Below are 14,538 nucleotides of genomic sequence, written 5' to 3'. Positions count from 1 at the left end.
CGGCTGATCGATGTTTCTCTCTCATTGATGTTTCTAGCTCTCTATCTCTCTCCCTTCCTCTCTGTAAAAATTCAATAAAATATATTTTAAAAAAAAAGAATACAGTAGTTGAAAATATTTTAAATCTATAATACACATTACTTATATTGTATACTGTATGTTTATATTTTTTCTTCTGAATCTTAATCTAAATGGTTATATTGAGCATGACTAATTTCTCTCTTTTTAAAAATTCTTTATTATTTAAAGTATTACATATGTCTCCCTTTTCCCCCATTGACCCCTCCCTGGTCATTCACACACACACACACACACACACACACACACACACACACACATACACATATGCTCTCACTCCCCTACTCTCTGTGTCCATGGGTTATGCTTATATGCATGCATACACCTCTTTTGGTTGATTTCTCACGTGCTCTCTCTCTCTCTCTCTCTCTCTCTCTCTCTCTCTCTCACACACACACACACACACACACTTGCCTTCCGTCTGAGGTTGGATGGTCTGTTTGATGCTTCTAATTGCTCTTAAATAAGTCTTTATAGAAACAAGCGACATTCCCAGGGAAGGTTGATGATATAGTTGTCAAGAAACCTTAAAAAGTGGCAGTCAGTCATGGTCATAAATTTTATTTTAAAAGTTTCTCAGAATTGATCCATCCAGGGAGACTGATTGATGCCAACCAAACTCATAAGCAACTGATGTATAAACTAGAATGCCACTCCCTTTTCTAGTTCATAGCTATATGGTAAACTGAATTAGTAATGAAAGTGTCACTTAGTAATTATGCAATTAGATTAAGGGGAGATTAGGTAATTTTTAGTCGATTTTATCTATATTATATTGAGACCAATGAATGTCCCTGTCTCACAGTGGAAAATATGTATATAGTCTGGTGTCTTTCAGATTCAGTATTTCTAGTCTGGACATTGCTGAATTCACATTCTGAATTCTCCTCTGACTTCCCATTTCTCTTAATTTCATGATACTTTACTCTTTTTGTGTGATATACCCTAGGTTTCTTAATATCACGAATTAAGTTATAGGTAAGTCATTTTCCCTGAGCCTGGTGTACATTATGTGTCCTTACATTACAGCTTTGGTTTAATTGTTGGAACTCCAAGAGGTGCAGGAGTGCCCCACTGCAGCAGCCTGAAGCTGCTATCAGGTAGCCTGGTGTTAGCTGAATAGGCTAAGTTATTAACCTGGATATTTCATTATCATTCTCTTTTAGCGTCTCTGGGCATATTATATCACATATATATTATAGCCACTTATTCAAATAAGTAGGGGAAATGGATAAGCTAATTCCCCTGCTTACCTTCTATTGAATTATGTTCTCATAGGCTTAAATTAAACAGTTAAATCCTGCAAGCTTGTTAGATTTTATTTGATTCTGTAAATAATTTTATGATGCTGTTCTATAGGAGAATGGGGTTTGTGGCCTGAAAAGTACTAGATTTTAATCTTTCTAAGCCAGTAATAGAATTTAACAGAAAAGACAAAATCTTGGCCCTGGACCCAGAAAAAAAGGCAGCTCTAATAGTTTCCTGAAACACAACTAAATCAACAGTATATATGTGAGATTTACCCGTGTTCAAAGCAAATGGGGAGTGATTACTCCTTTGCATATAGACTTATCACTTTCAAGAGTAAACTTACTCCAATCTTTAGAAGAGAGTAAATTTTACAAATATTTGATTTACACAAATGTAATAAAAACAAAGCTACTTACTACATTAAACAAAAGTCTTCTGGAAAGAGAAAGAGAATGTGTTGTATACTAGTATTTTACAGACCAGATTTATGACATGATCTCAAGCATTAGTGATTTCATTACCTTTTTCTGTTTATTATGTTTCTTCCAGATTTAATCTACAAAATTGAGCTTGCAGGAGGTGTAGGAGCAATCCTCCTTCTCTTTGTACTGTTCGTGATCATCTACAAATGCTACAATATTGAACTGATGCTCTTCTACAGACAGCATTTTGGAGATGATGAAACTACTGATGGTAAGCTGTTTCCTATTGTTCAAGTTCAGTTAAAAGGCCTGAGGATGTGCCTAGCTAGTGTTGCTCAGTGGTTGAGCACAGACCCATGCACCAGGAGATCACTGGTTCCATTCCAGGTCAGGGCACATGCCCTGGTTGCAGGCTCAATCCCCAGCAGGGGGCATGCAGGAGACAGCCTATGGATGGTGATGCATCAATGTTTCTATCTCTCCCTCCATCTCCCTTCTTCTCTCTAAAAAAAACAAAACAAAACAAAAAAAGAAACAAAAAACAAACAAAAAAAGAAACTCAACAAAAACATATTTTTTTTAAAAAAAGGCATGAATCTGTGATTATGTAAGAGAATATCCCTACTCTTAGGAAATGCATGAAGAAGCATTTACAATTAAAGGATTATGACTAATGCAACCTATCCTCAAATAGTTCAGGAAAATTTTAGTTATCTATCAAGAAAGAGAGCAAAGGGTAGAAAATATTAACAGTAGATGAATCTGGGTAAAGGATATATGGGTGTTCTTTGAAATAGTTTTATTTTTGTAATGTTTCTGTACATTTGAAATTATTTCCAATTAAACAGTTTAACAAGGAGACATTAGTTGGTCAGTATAAAAAACAATTGCTGTCAAAGCTCTTTACCTTGCTAAGAAACAAATTAAAAATCAATTCCAGCCCTAGCTGGTTTGGCTAAGTGAATAGATTATCAGCCTGCAGACTAAAGGGTCTCGGGTTCAATTCTGGTCAAGGGCAGATACCTCGGTTGCAGGCTCAGGCCCTCTCAGGGCATGTACCAGAGGCAACCAATCAATGAGTCTCTTTCTCACATCGATGTTTCTCACTGTCTCTCCCCCTCCCTTCCACTCTCTCTATAATAAATCAATTTCATTTTCCCATAGGAAATTCAAATTTAGATATAGAAAATTTTAGCCATTCTTCATTTTATTAATTTTATTGGTTGATATCCTATATCATAAAGAGGTAATATGCAAATTGACTGCCACACCCTCACACAAGATGGCCACCCCCATGTGGTCAAAAGATGGCCACCACAAGATGGCTGGCAGGGGAGGGCAGTTGGGGGTGACCGGGCCTACAGGGGAAGGCAGTTGGGGACAACCAGGCCTGTAGGGGAGGAAGGGCAGTTGGGGGTGACTGGGCTGGCAAGGGAGGGCAGTTGGGGGTGATTGGGATGGCAGGGGAGCAGTTAGGCGTCAATCAGGCTGGCAGGCAGAAGCAGTTAGGGGCAATCAGGCAGGTGAGCGGTTGGGAGCCAGCAGTCCTGGATTGTGAGAAGGAACGTCCAACTGCTGGTTTAGGCCCAATCCCGGATTGGAGAGGGTGCAGGCTGGGCTGAGGGACACCCCCCCTATGCATGAATTTCATGCACTGGGCCTCTAGTTGTTTAATAAGATTACATAGGTTTCAAGTATATGTTTCTATGATACATGTTCTGTATATTGTATTATATGCCCACCACTCAAAACCAAATCATCTTTTGTCAACATCTATTTGACCCCCATTATTGGTTCTAATCCCCACTCCCTTCTCTCTGGTAGCTACCATACTGTTGTTTGTGTCTGAGGTTTTGTACTTTTTTATTTCTTTTTTGTTCATTTGTTGCTTTACGTTTTAAATCCCACATATAAGTGAAATCATATGGTCCTTAACTTTTTCTGTCTGACTTATTTTTTTTTAGCATATTTTCAAGGTCCATACATGTTGTGACAAATGGTAGTATTTCATCTTTTCTTATGGCTGAGTAGTATTCCCTTGTACATATGTACCAAATCTTCTTTATGCAATCATCTATCAAAGGACACTTCAGTATTTTAAAAATATTTTGGCCATTGAAAATAATGCTGCAATGAACATAAGGATGTGTATGTCTTTGGGAAAATGTTTTTAAATTTTTCAAGTTGATACCCAGAGGATGGGTTGCTGGGTCACATGATGACTCTATTCTTAACTGTTTTAGGAACCTCCATCCATACTCTTTTCCACAGTGGCTATACCAGGAGCCTAAAACCTATAATGGAGAAAAGAAAGCCTCTTTCATAAATGATGCTGGGAAAATTGGAAAGCCACATGGAAACGAACAAAACTAGATTACAGTGTGTCCCCACATACAAAAATTAACTCAAAATGCTCAAAATGGATTGAAACCCTGAATATAATATCTGAAACAATAAATTACATAGAAGAAAACATAATTACTAAACTTATATACCTTGGTCTCAGAGCAGATTTTATGAATTTGACCTAAAAGGCAAGGGAAGAAAGAGATTATTATGTTAAGGGAAATAAGCCAATCAGAGAAAAACAAGTATCACATGATCTTACTTATATATGGAATCGAATGAACAAAATAACTGACAAACAAAATAGGTCCAGAGGCATGGATGCATGGGACAGACTGACAGATCTCAGAAGAGAGGGGTTGTTGGCGGGGAGGCCCGGTTAGTGCTGGGAGCTTCGCCAAACCACTGCAGTGCAGCGCCCCTCCACTGATGTGGTGCCACCCCTCAACCCCTGCCTCAGGGCTGAGGGTCCGTGCCCCTCCACCTGGGCATCCTTCCAATCCAGCAGTCATCAGCTCTTGTTTCCCATGTCTTGGGGCCACTGCAGAACCTCTCTGTCCATGGGCGAGGCAGATCACCGCCCGCCGGCCCCCTGCCCTGGCCTGAGCCCCCTCCTGTGCACCCCACCTCAGCACCACTCTGCACCCCTTAGGACACCCGCCTCCTGGCCAGCTTCTTTGCCAAAGCGGGGGCTCTCACCTGGGAGCCACCCCTCAGGCGGAGGCCTGTCTGTCCGCCTGCGGACCCCCCGGCTGTGGCTCCCTGAAGCCCCCGCTCCACTTGGCTCTCCCAGGCCACCTGCCTGTCAGGACACTGCTGGGGTGCCCTGCTGCGGTAGCATGGTCCTGGGGCAAGGGGTGGAGGTGTGGGGAGCAGCTCCAGTAAAGTTTAGTAAACCCCAGGTCAGCATCGGGATTCAGCTGCGGGCCATGGGGGAGTCTGCCTGGGTGGCACAAAATCACTCTTAGACCTGGATTGCTTCCCAGCAGCCCTGCAGCCACTCCACCCTGTGAAAGGGCATGACATGATGGCATCCTGGACAAATTTGCATATTCCTCCATTATATATAGAGCTAGTTTGTGGGGGTTTTGTTGGTGTTGAATTGTATGTGTTCTTTTAAATTTTGAATATAACTCCTCATCAGGTGTATCATTATTCTAGTTCTGTGAAATATGCCATTGGTATCTTGATAGGAATTGCATTGAATCTATAGATTGCTTTGTATAGTATGGACATGTTAATAATGTTAATTCTTTATAACGTGGTATATGCTTCCACATATTTTTAGCTTCTTAAATGGCTTTCTTTTTTAAAATATGCTTTTATTGATTTTTAGAGAGAGCAGAAGGGAGAAGGAGAGAGAGATAGAAACATTGATGAGAGAGAAACATCATGGATTGGTTGCCTCCTGTATGCCCCATGCTGGGGATGGAGCTCGCAACTCAGGCATGTGCCTTCACCGGGAATCATCCTCAGTGACTTATTGGTTCCTGGGTCGACTCTCAACCACTGAACCACACCAGCCTAGTCAATTGCTTTCTTAAGTGTCTTATAATTTTCTGATTACAGGTCTTTTATCTCCCTCATTAAATTTATTCCTAGGTAATATTTATGCAATTGTAAATGGGATTATTTTCTTAGTTTCCCTTTTTGATATTTCATTATCTATACTAATAAAAGGGTAATATGCTAATTAGACTGGACATCTTCCAGACGACCTTCCGGATGTCCTTCCAGACAAAGCTACAGTGGTGGGGCCGAGGCAGAGGCATTTAGTTGCAATCAGGCCAACAGGGGAGAGCAGTTAGGGAGATCAGGCTGGCAGTTAGGGGGATCAGGCCAGCAGGGGAGAGCAGTTAGGGGGATCAGGCTGGCAGTTAGGGGGATCAGGCCAGCAGGGGAGAGCAGTTAGGGGGATCAGGTCAACAGGCAGAGGTGGTTAGGGGCTATCAGGCTGGCAGGGGAGCAGTTAGGGGCATCAGGAAGGCTTGCAGAGTGGTTAGGGGTGATCAGGCAGTCAGGCAGGTGAGCAGTTAAGAGCCAGCAGTCCCAGATTGCAAGAGGGATGTCCAACTGCTGGTTTAGGCCTGATCCCTGACAACCCCTGAGGGGTCCCAGATTGGAGAGGGTGCAGGCCGGGCTGAGGACATCCCCCATGCATGGATTTCATGCACCAGGCCTCTAGTTGGTATATAAAAATGCAACTGATTTCTGGATATTTATTTTGTATCCTGCTACTTTATTGAATACATTTATCAGGTCCAGTAGTTTTTATGGTGGAATCTTTAGAGTTCTTTATATAGAGCATCATGTCATCTGCAAATAATGAAAGTTTTACTTCCAATATGGATGCCTTTTATTTCTTCTTTTTGTCTGATTGCTGTGACTACAGCTTTCAGTACTATGTTGAATAAAAGTGGTGAAAGCAGGCATTCCTCTCTTGTTTTTGATATTAAAGGAAACACTTTTATGTTTTGCTCATTGAATATGATGTTTACTGTGTGTTTGTCACATGTCACCTTTATTATGTTGTTACATTTCATATATTCCCACTTTGCTGATAATTTTTATCATAAAATGTGTGCTAGATTTTCTCAAATGCTTTTTCTACGTCTATTGATATGATCATATGATTTTCATCCTTCACTTTGTTTATGTGTTTATATCATGTTAATTGATTTGTGTATATTGTACCAACTTTGCATCCCAGGGATAAATCCCACTTCATCATTGTGTATGATCTTTTTAATGTAATTCTGGATTCCATTTGCTAATATTTTGTTGAGGATTTTAGCATCTATGTTCATCAGGGATATTGGCCTATGATTTTTTGTAGTATCTTTATCTGATTTTGGAATTAGGAATTAATGCTGGCTTCATAAATTAGCTTGGCAGTTTTCTCTCTTACTGAATTTTTAGTAAAAGTTTGAGAAGGATAGGTGTTAGTTCTTTGTTTGTTAAAACTCCCCCTTGAAGTGATCTGGTTCAGGACTTTTGTTTATTGGAAGTTTTTAAAATTATTTCTTCAATTAATTTCTTCAATTTCATTATTTGTAATTGGTCTGCTCAGATTTTCTGTTTCTTCCTGATTCAGTTTTGGGAGATTGTATGTTTCTAGGAATTTATCCATTTCTTTCAGCTTGTCCTATTTGTTTTGAATATATTCGTTCCTAAAATCTACTTATATAAAAACCCATCATGGCCAGAAATGCGACCAACCAGAAGGAAGTCAGTCCTGCAGGGGTCGTCTTGGAAACGGCTGTGCCCTCCCCCAGCTGTTTCCTGGAGGGTGAGGTTTCAGGCAGGAACTCGCCCTCAGAGGAGGTTTTAGGCAGGAAACTGCCCTCAGGGTGAGGTTTCAGGCAGGAACTCGCCCTCGGAGCTGAACGTGGAAGTGAAATGATTTGTAATGGATCTATTATTGAAGCTACCTTTGGAAATACTATATCTATAGATCAGTGGTTCTCAACCTTGGCTGCACATTAGAATCACCTGGGAATCTTTTTAAAATCCTGATTTCTGGGCCTCATCCTCTGGAAATTCTGTTTCTTTGTTACTAATGTTGTGGCCCCACCCCATAACAAAGAAACAAGTTCCAGAGGATGAGGCCCAGGAATCAGGATTTTAAAAAGATTCCCAGGTGATTCTAATGTGAAGCCAAGGTTGAGAACCACTGCTATAGATAATATTAAAAATATATCTAAACGTGCAATTCTTTGTCCAAAAAATGAGCATGTTCAAAAATTAAATGAAGAAAATTTGGATATACTCAATGGAGATTTTCACACATATTTGAGTAATGATTCCATTGATTCCACAGATGATGCTGAAAAGGAAAATTTTCCCATCGAACTTCTTAATAGTATTACTCCATCAGGAATGCCGTGTCATAAATTAAAATTGAAATTGGGTGCACTCATCATGCTATTGAGAAATCTCAATAGTAAATGGGGTCTTTGTAATATTACCAGATTTATTATCAAAAGATTACAACCTAACATTATTGAAGCTGAAGTATTAACAGGATCTGCAGAGGGAGAGGTTGTTCTGATTCCAAGAATTAATTTGTCCCCATCTGACACTGGCCTCCCATTTAAATTGATTCGACGACGGTTTCCCGTGATGCCAGCATTTGTGATGACTATTAATAAATCATAAGGATAAACTCTAGACAAAGTAGGCATATTCCTACCTGAACCGGTTTCCGCACATGGTCAGTTATATGTTGCTTTCTCTCGAGTTTGAAGAGCATGTGACGTTACAGTTAAAGTTCTAAATACTTCATCACAAGGGAAATTAGTCGAGCACTCTGAAAGTGTTTTCACTCTTAATGTGGTGTACAGGGAGATATTAGAATAAGTTTAATCACTTTATCAGTCATTGTTTGTATCACTGTTGTTTTTATATCATGTTTTTGTTGTTTTCATATCATGTTTTTGTCATTTTTATATCATGCCTCTGTTGTTATATCCTTTTGTTACTGTTTATTTATTAATAAATTTATATATTATTTTCATATACATTTTATTAATTTCCTTTCATCTCTCACACTTCTATTATAGAGAAAGGGCAAATAGCAATATTAAAATATCTCCGCTAATTAATTCCCTTTTTAAAAATAATATATTTTATTGATTTTTTACAGAGAGGAAGGGAGAGGGATAGAGAGTTAGAAACATCGATGAGAGAGAAACATTGATCAGCTGCCTCCTTCACACTCCCCACTGGGGATGTGCCCGCAACCAAGGTACATGCCCTTGACCAGAATTGAACCTGGGACCCTTGAGTCCGCAGGCCGGTGCTCTATCCACTGAGCCAAACTGGTTAGGGCAATTAATTCCCTTTTAATGTGCACAAATTTCGTGCACCAGGCTACTAGTATTCTTATAATCCTTTGGATTCCTGTGGTGTCAGTATTTACTTCTCCTCTTTCATTTCTTATTTTATTTATTTGAGTCCTCTCTCTTTTTTTCTATATGAGTATGGTTATATGTTTATCAATTGTGTTTATCTTTTCAAAGGAACAGCTCTTGGTTTTATTGATCTTTTAAATTGTTTTTTAGTTTCTATTTTGTTTATTTCTGTTGTGATCATTATTATTACCTTCTTTCTACCTACTTTTATCTTTTCTTGTTCTTTTTCTAGTTTATTTAGATGAAAGGTTAGATTTTTATTTTATATTTTTCTTATTTTTTAAAATATATTTTTATTGATTTCAGAGAGGAAGGGAGAGGGAGAGAAAGATAAAAGCATCAATAATGAAAGAAAATCATTGATCAGCATCCTCCTGCACACCCTCTACTAGGGATTGAGCCTGCAACCAGGCATGCGCCTTGACCAGAAATTGAACCTTGACCTCCTGGTTTATAGGTTAACGCTCAACTACTGACCCACATCAGGTGGGCAATAGTTTTCTTATATCTTGAGATAGGCCTGTAGTAATATGAACTTCCCTCTTAGGACTGCTTTGCTATGTCCTATAGGATATGGGTTGTTGTTTTCTCATTTTCATTTGTTTCAAGGTATATTTTGATTTCTTCCTTGTTCTCATTGTTAACCTGTTCATTGTTAGTGAAACATTTTTTTAGCCGCCATGTGTTTGTGTGCTTTTCAATTTTTTTCTTTTTATTGCTTTCTAGTTTAATACCATTATGGTCAGAGAAGATGCTTTATATTATTTCATTCTTTTTACATTCATTGAGACTTGTTTTGTGCCCTAACATGTGGTGTATCCTAGAAAATGTTCCAAGTGCACTTGAAAAGAATGTATATTTTGCTGCTTTGGGGTGAAGTGCTCTTAATATATCAATTAAAGCCATCTGATCTAGTATGTTATTTAAGGCCACTGTTTTCCTTGTTGATTTTCTGTATGGAAGATCTATCCATTGATTTTAATGGGGTTTTAAAATCCCCTACTATGACTGTAGTATTGTTGATCTCTCTCTTTATGTCCTTCAAGACATGCTTTATATATTTAGGTTCTCCTATTTTGGATGTCTAAATGTTTAAAACTGTTACATCCTCTTGTTGGATTGCTCCCTTTATCATTATATAGTGTCCTTCTTTGTATCATTATATCCTTTCACTCATGGACATGGACAACAGTGTGGTGATTGTGGAGGAGTGGGGGTTGGTAGAGGTGGAAGAGTGCACAGAGGGGATAAATGATGATGGAAAAAATAAAATAAAATAATAAAAATTGAATTGTCTATTTTTTTCTGATATAAGTATTGCCACCCCAGTTTTGTTTACATTTACATTTACATGAAATATCTTTTTTCATCCCTTTACTTTCAGTCTGTGTGTGTGTCTTTTATTCTGAAGTGGACCTTTTGGAGGTAGCATATATATGGCTATTCTCTTATCCATTCAGCTACCCTATGTCTTTTGATTGGCGCATTTAAACCATTTGTATTTAAAGTGATTATTCATAAGTATGTTTTATTACCATTTTATTCTTTATGACTATGTTCCTATCCCCCCCTTCTTTCTTCTTCTTTCGGAACACTCTTTAATATTTCTTTTAATATTGGTTTTGTGGTAACAAACACTTTTAGCTTTTGCTACTTTGGAAAACTATTTCTTCTTCAATTTTAAATGATACACTTGCTGGTTAAATTAGTCTTGGTTTCAGGTCCTTGCTTTTTATCACTTTGAATAATCTATACCAATACCTCTGGCTTGAAATATTTCTGTTGATAAATCAGCTGACAGTTTTTTGGAGCTTGCTTTTTTTTGGGAGCAAACTGTCTTTTTCTTGCTGCTTTTAAGATTATCTCTTTGTCTTTAAGCTTCGGCATTTTAGTTATAATGTGTCTTGGTGTTGACCTCTTTGAGTTCATCTTGTTTTGGACTCTGCACTTCCTGGACTTGTGTGTATTTTTTTCACTAGCTTAGGGAAGTTTTCAGTCATCATGTCTTCAAATAGATTCTCAATCCCTTGCTCTCTCTCTTTTCCTATTTGTATCCCTGTGATGCAGATGTTATTGTGGTTCATGTTGTCCCAAAAGTCCCTTAAACTATCCTTATTTTTAATTTTTTTTTCTTTTTGCTCCTCTGATTGGGTGTTTTATGCTACCTAGTCTTCCAAATCATTGATTTGATCCTCTCCTTCACATAACTTACTGTTTATTCCTTTTAGTGAGCTCTTCATTCAGATATTGTATTCTTCCTTTCTGACTGTTTCTTTTTTATGGTTTCTATTCCATTTGTCATACTTTGATGTTCCCACTAAGTTCCTTGAGCATCCTTATAATAATTATTTTTACTCTATTGCTTGCCTCCTTTTTATTTAGCTCTTGTTCTGGATATTTCTCTTGTTCTTTCATTTGGAACATCTTTCGTTGTCTCTCAATTTTGGCTACTTCTTTGTGTTTGTTTCTGTATATTACAGTGATGGCGAACCTATGACACGCGTGTCAGAGGTGACACGCAAACTCATTTTTTTGGTTGATTTTTCTTTGTTAAATGGCATTTAAATATATAAAATAAATATCAAAAATATAAATCTTTGTTTTACTATGGTTGCAAATATAAAAAAATTTCTATATGTGACACGGCACCAGAGTTAAGTTAGGGTTTTTCAAAATGCTGACACACCGAGCTCAAAAGGTTCGCCATCACTGGTATATTAGGTAGATCTATGTGTCACAGGTGTGGTAAGATGGCCTTATGTAGTAGGTGTTCTGTGGGACCCAGTAGTGTAATCTTTTTGATCACTTGAGCTAGGGTCTCCAGGAATGTCCCTTTTGTGGGTTATATGAATCCTCTTGTTGCAATTGAACCTTGATTACTGTTGGCCCATTCATGCACAGGGTCAACCTTCCAGCAGGCTGACTTTGAGGATTCACCGCAGTCATAGTGTACAACCTGCTGACTACACAAAGCCTCAACAGGCCTCTTGCCTGCTGAGATCTTCCTTTGGATGTGCCACTTGTGGAGCTAATTGGATCCTGCTGTGATGTTTTCAGAAGCTCAGCACTGGGTGTGTTCTTAGTAGGGCCTCTTTGGAGGGATTAAGATGCAAGTCAATGTCAGACACTGCCTGCCACTGGCCCTGCACAACCTGTTTAGAGCTACAAAGTGATCTGCAGTTTCTGTCTGTATCTACTGGGCCTGGGCGTGTGTAGGAAGTACCAAGATGAATAGCAAGGTGGACTACCACCAGCACCAAGCCTGGGCAAGTCAGCAAAAAGCCCAAGGCACTCTGATATCGGCCTCTGCCTGCCTTTGCTCCCAGACTGCCTGTTAGTTTCAGTCCCTGAAAGAACCTCTGGTGGTACTGGAGTTTCAAGAGGTAGGTTTTCAGTGAGTGACCAGGTAGGTGGGAGTGGTGTTCACCAGACTGATACAAGTTCAAACTTGGTTCAGACTTGGGTTTGAGGTCACTCAGCAAAGTTACAGGGTACACCAAGGCTAGCTGCCACCTACTAGGTGTCCCAGACATTTGTTGTTGGGTAGGATCTTAGGGAGTCATCAGGGTGAAGGCAGCAGAGTTTATCAGGACCAAAATGACCAAGATTTAGGCTGTGTGAAGGAAGGGCTCTACACAGGTCAAGTTCACTAGGGAAAAATGCCCCCTTTTCCTAAAACCATACAACTCAGTCTATTCCTTAATTCTTCCCAGAACTCGTGGAGTACCCCAAGTTTACAGGGTGGCGCCACCAGCAGTCCAGAGGGTTGGTGAGCTGAGAGTTTGGAGGGTGGCACTAGTGGATCTCACTGTGGGGGAGGCACTGGTCAAGTTCATGGGAAAAATGGGGCAATTATCCCCATCCCAGAACATACTAGTACAACTCAGTCACTGACACCCTATGAGTCTGCCCAATCCTGTACATCCTGGGTTCAGGCAGCTTCCTCCTCCACAGGGTGTGAGCTCTGCATGGTGGGGTTACATTGAGTCCAGAGAGTGGGGGTATTGCATTTCACCAGGCTAATGCTGTAGAGAGGGGAGTGTCCTACCCAAGAAAGATAGTGTCTGCTGTTTGGGACAGGGACTCAGTACAGGGATCCTGGTGGCTGTCTCTTCAGCTCTCTTCCCAGAGCCATAAACCCCAATCTCTCCTCATAGTACTTTAGTCTGATCCACCCTCCTTCTGTCAGAGCCCAGGGTGAGTTGTTGCAAATGAGATTTTGTGCACTGATGCCTGGTCCTCTAGCAGATTCTTATCACTCACTGGTGGACAGAATCCCTGCTTTCCTGATGATCTTTACAGACAGATGTTATGTGGATGCCTCTTCTTGGCTATGGTGCTCTGGGATAGGGCTCCATCATTGGGTTGAGACCCCTCACTCCTCAGGGAGAGCCTTTACAGCTGAGCTATCCCTTCGGATTCTCAGCTGCTGCCTGTGGGAGTGGGGCCAGGCCTTTTCATGTCTCTTCCCTTCCTATCAGTTTCAATGTGGCTTCTTTAAATCCTTGGTTGTAAGACCTGTTCAGCTAATCTGCGGTTGGTTTTTCTATAATTTAGTTATAATTCCAATTTTACCTCAAAATACCTTTTTAAACATTTTGCAATTTTAAATTATATTTCTATGTAAATATATAGATGAACTAATCAAAAACCCCTAAGACTCCAATAAATAAATGGACAAAAGGACATAAAGAGGTATGATACGTCATAAAAATGATAAAATAAAAATATGCATCGGAGAACATATTTGCCAATGTTATCTCCAATAAGGGTTTAATCTCCAACATTTACAGGGAACTCATACAACTTAACAAAAGAAAGATAAAAAACCCAATAAAAAAAATGGGGAAATGACCTAAATAGACACTTTTTGAAAGAGGACATTCAGAAAGCCAAGAGACATATGAAAACATGCTCAAAGTCACCAATCACCCGAGAGATGCAAATCAAAACAATAATTAGGTATTATCTCACACCTGTCAGAATGGCTATCATCAACAAATCAACAAATGACAAGTGCTGGAGAGGATTCGGAGAAAAAGGAACCCTCGTGCACTGCTGGTGGGAATGCAGACTGGTGCAGCCACTGTGGAGAACAGTATGGAGTTTCCTTAAAAAATTAAAAATGGAACTCCCATTTGACTCAGTAATACCATTTCAAGGAATATAGCCCAAGAAAACAGAAACACCAGCCAGAAAAGATATATGCACTCCTATGTTCATAGCAGCACAATTTACCATAGCTAAGATTTGGAAACAGCCTAAATGCCTATCAGCAGATGAGTGGATTAGAAAACTGTAGTACATCTACACAATGGAATACTATGCTGCTATAAAAAAGAAGGAATTCTTACCATTTGCAACAGCATGGATGGAACTGGAGAGCATTATGGTAAGTGAAATAAGCCAGTCAGTGAAAAAACAAAACAAAAAAACACCACATGATCTCACTCAGTTATGGAAAATAAAGAACATTATAAACTGATGAACAAAAATAGATACAGAGGCAGAGAAGCATTGAACAGACT

At 39.4% G+C, this 14,538-nt stretch overlaps 1 protein-coding gene across 1 annotated transcript in view; it reads left to right on the top strand.

Moving 5' to 3' along the window:
- The window catches only part of IL1RAPL2 (interleukin 1 receptor accessory protein like 2), a 610,196-nt gene that overhangs the window by 575,765 nt on the left and 19,893 nt on the right, over positions 1–14,538 (top strand). Inside the window, 1 exon segment of the mRNA XM_023757470.1 lies at positions 1,879–2,022. Coding sequence (XP_023613238.1) covers positions 1,879–2,022 — 144 coding nt within the window.

This window comes from Myotis lucifugus, unplaced genomic scaffold (assembly GCF_000147115.1).
Source record: "Myotis lucifugus unplaced genomic scaffold, Myoluc2.0 scaffold_2, whole genome shotgun sequence".
In the NCBI taxonomy this organism is placed as follows: Eukaryota; Metazoa; Chordata; class Mammalia; order Chiroptera; family Vespertilionidae; genus Myotis; species Myotis lucifugus.
The sequence above is the reverse complement of the archived record's forward strand: the minus strand, read 5'-3'. Positions and strand labels throughout refer to the sequence as shown.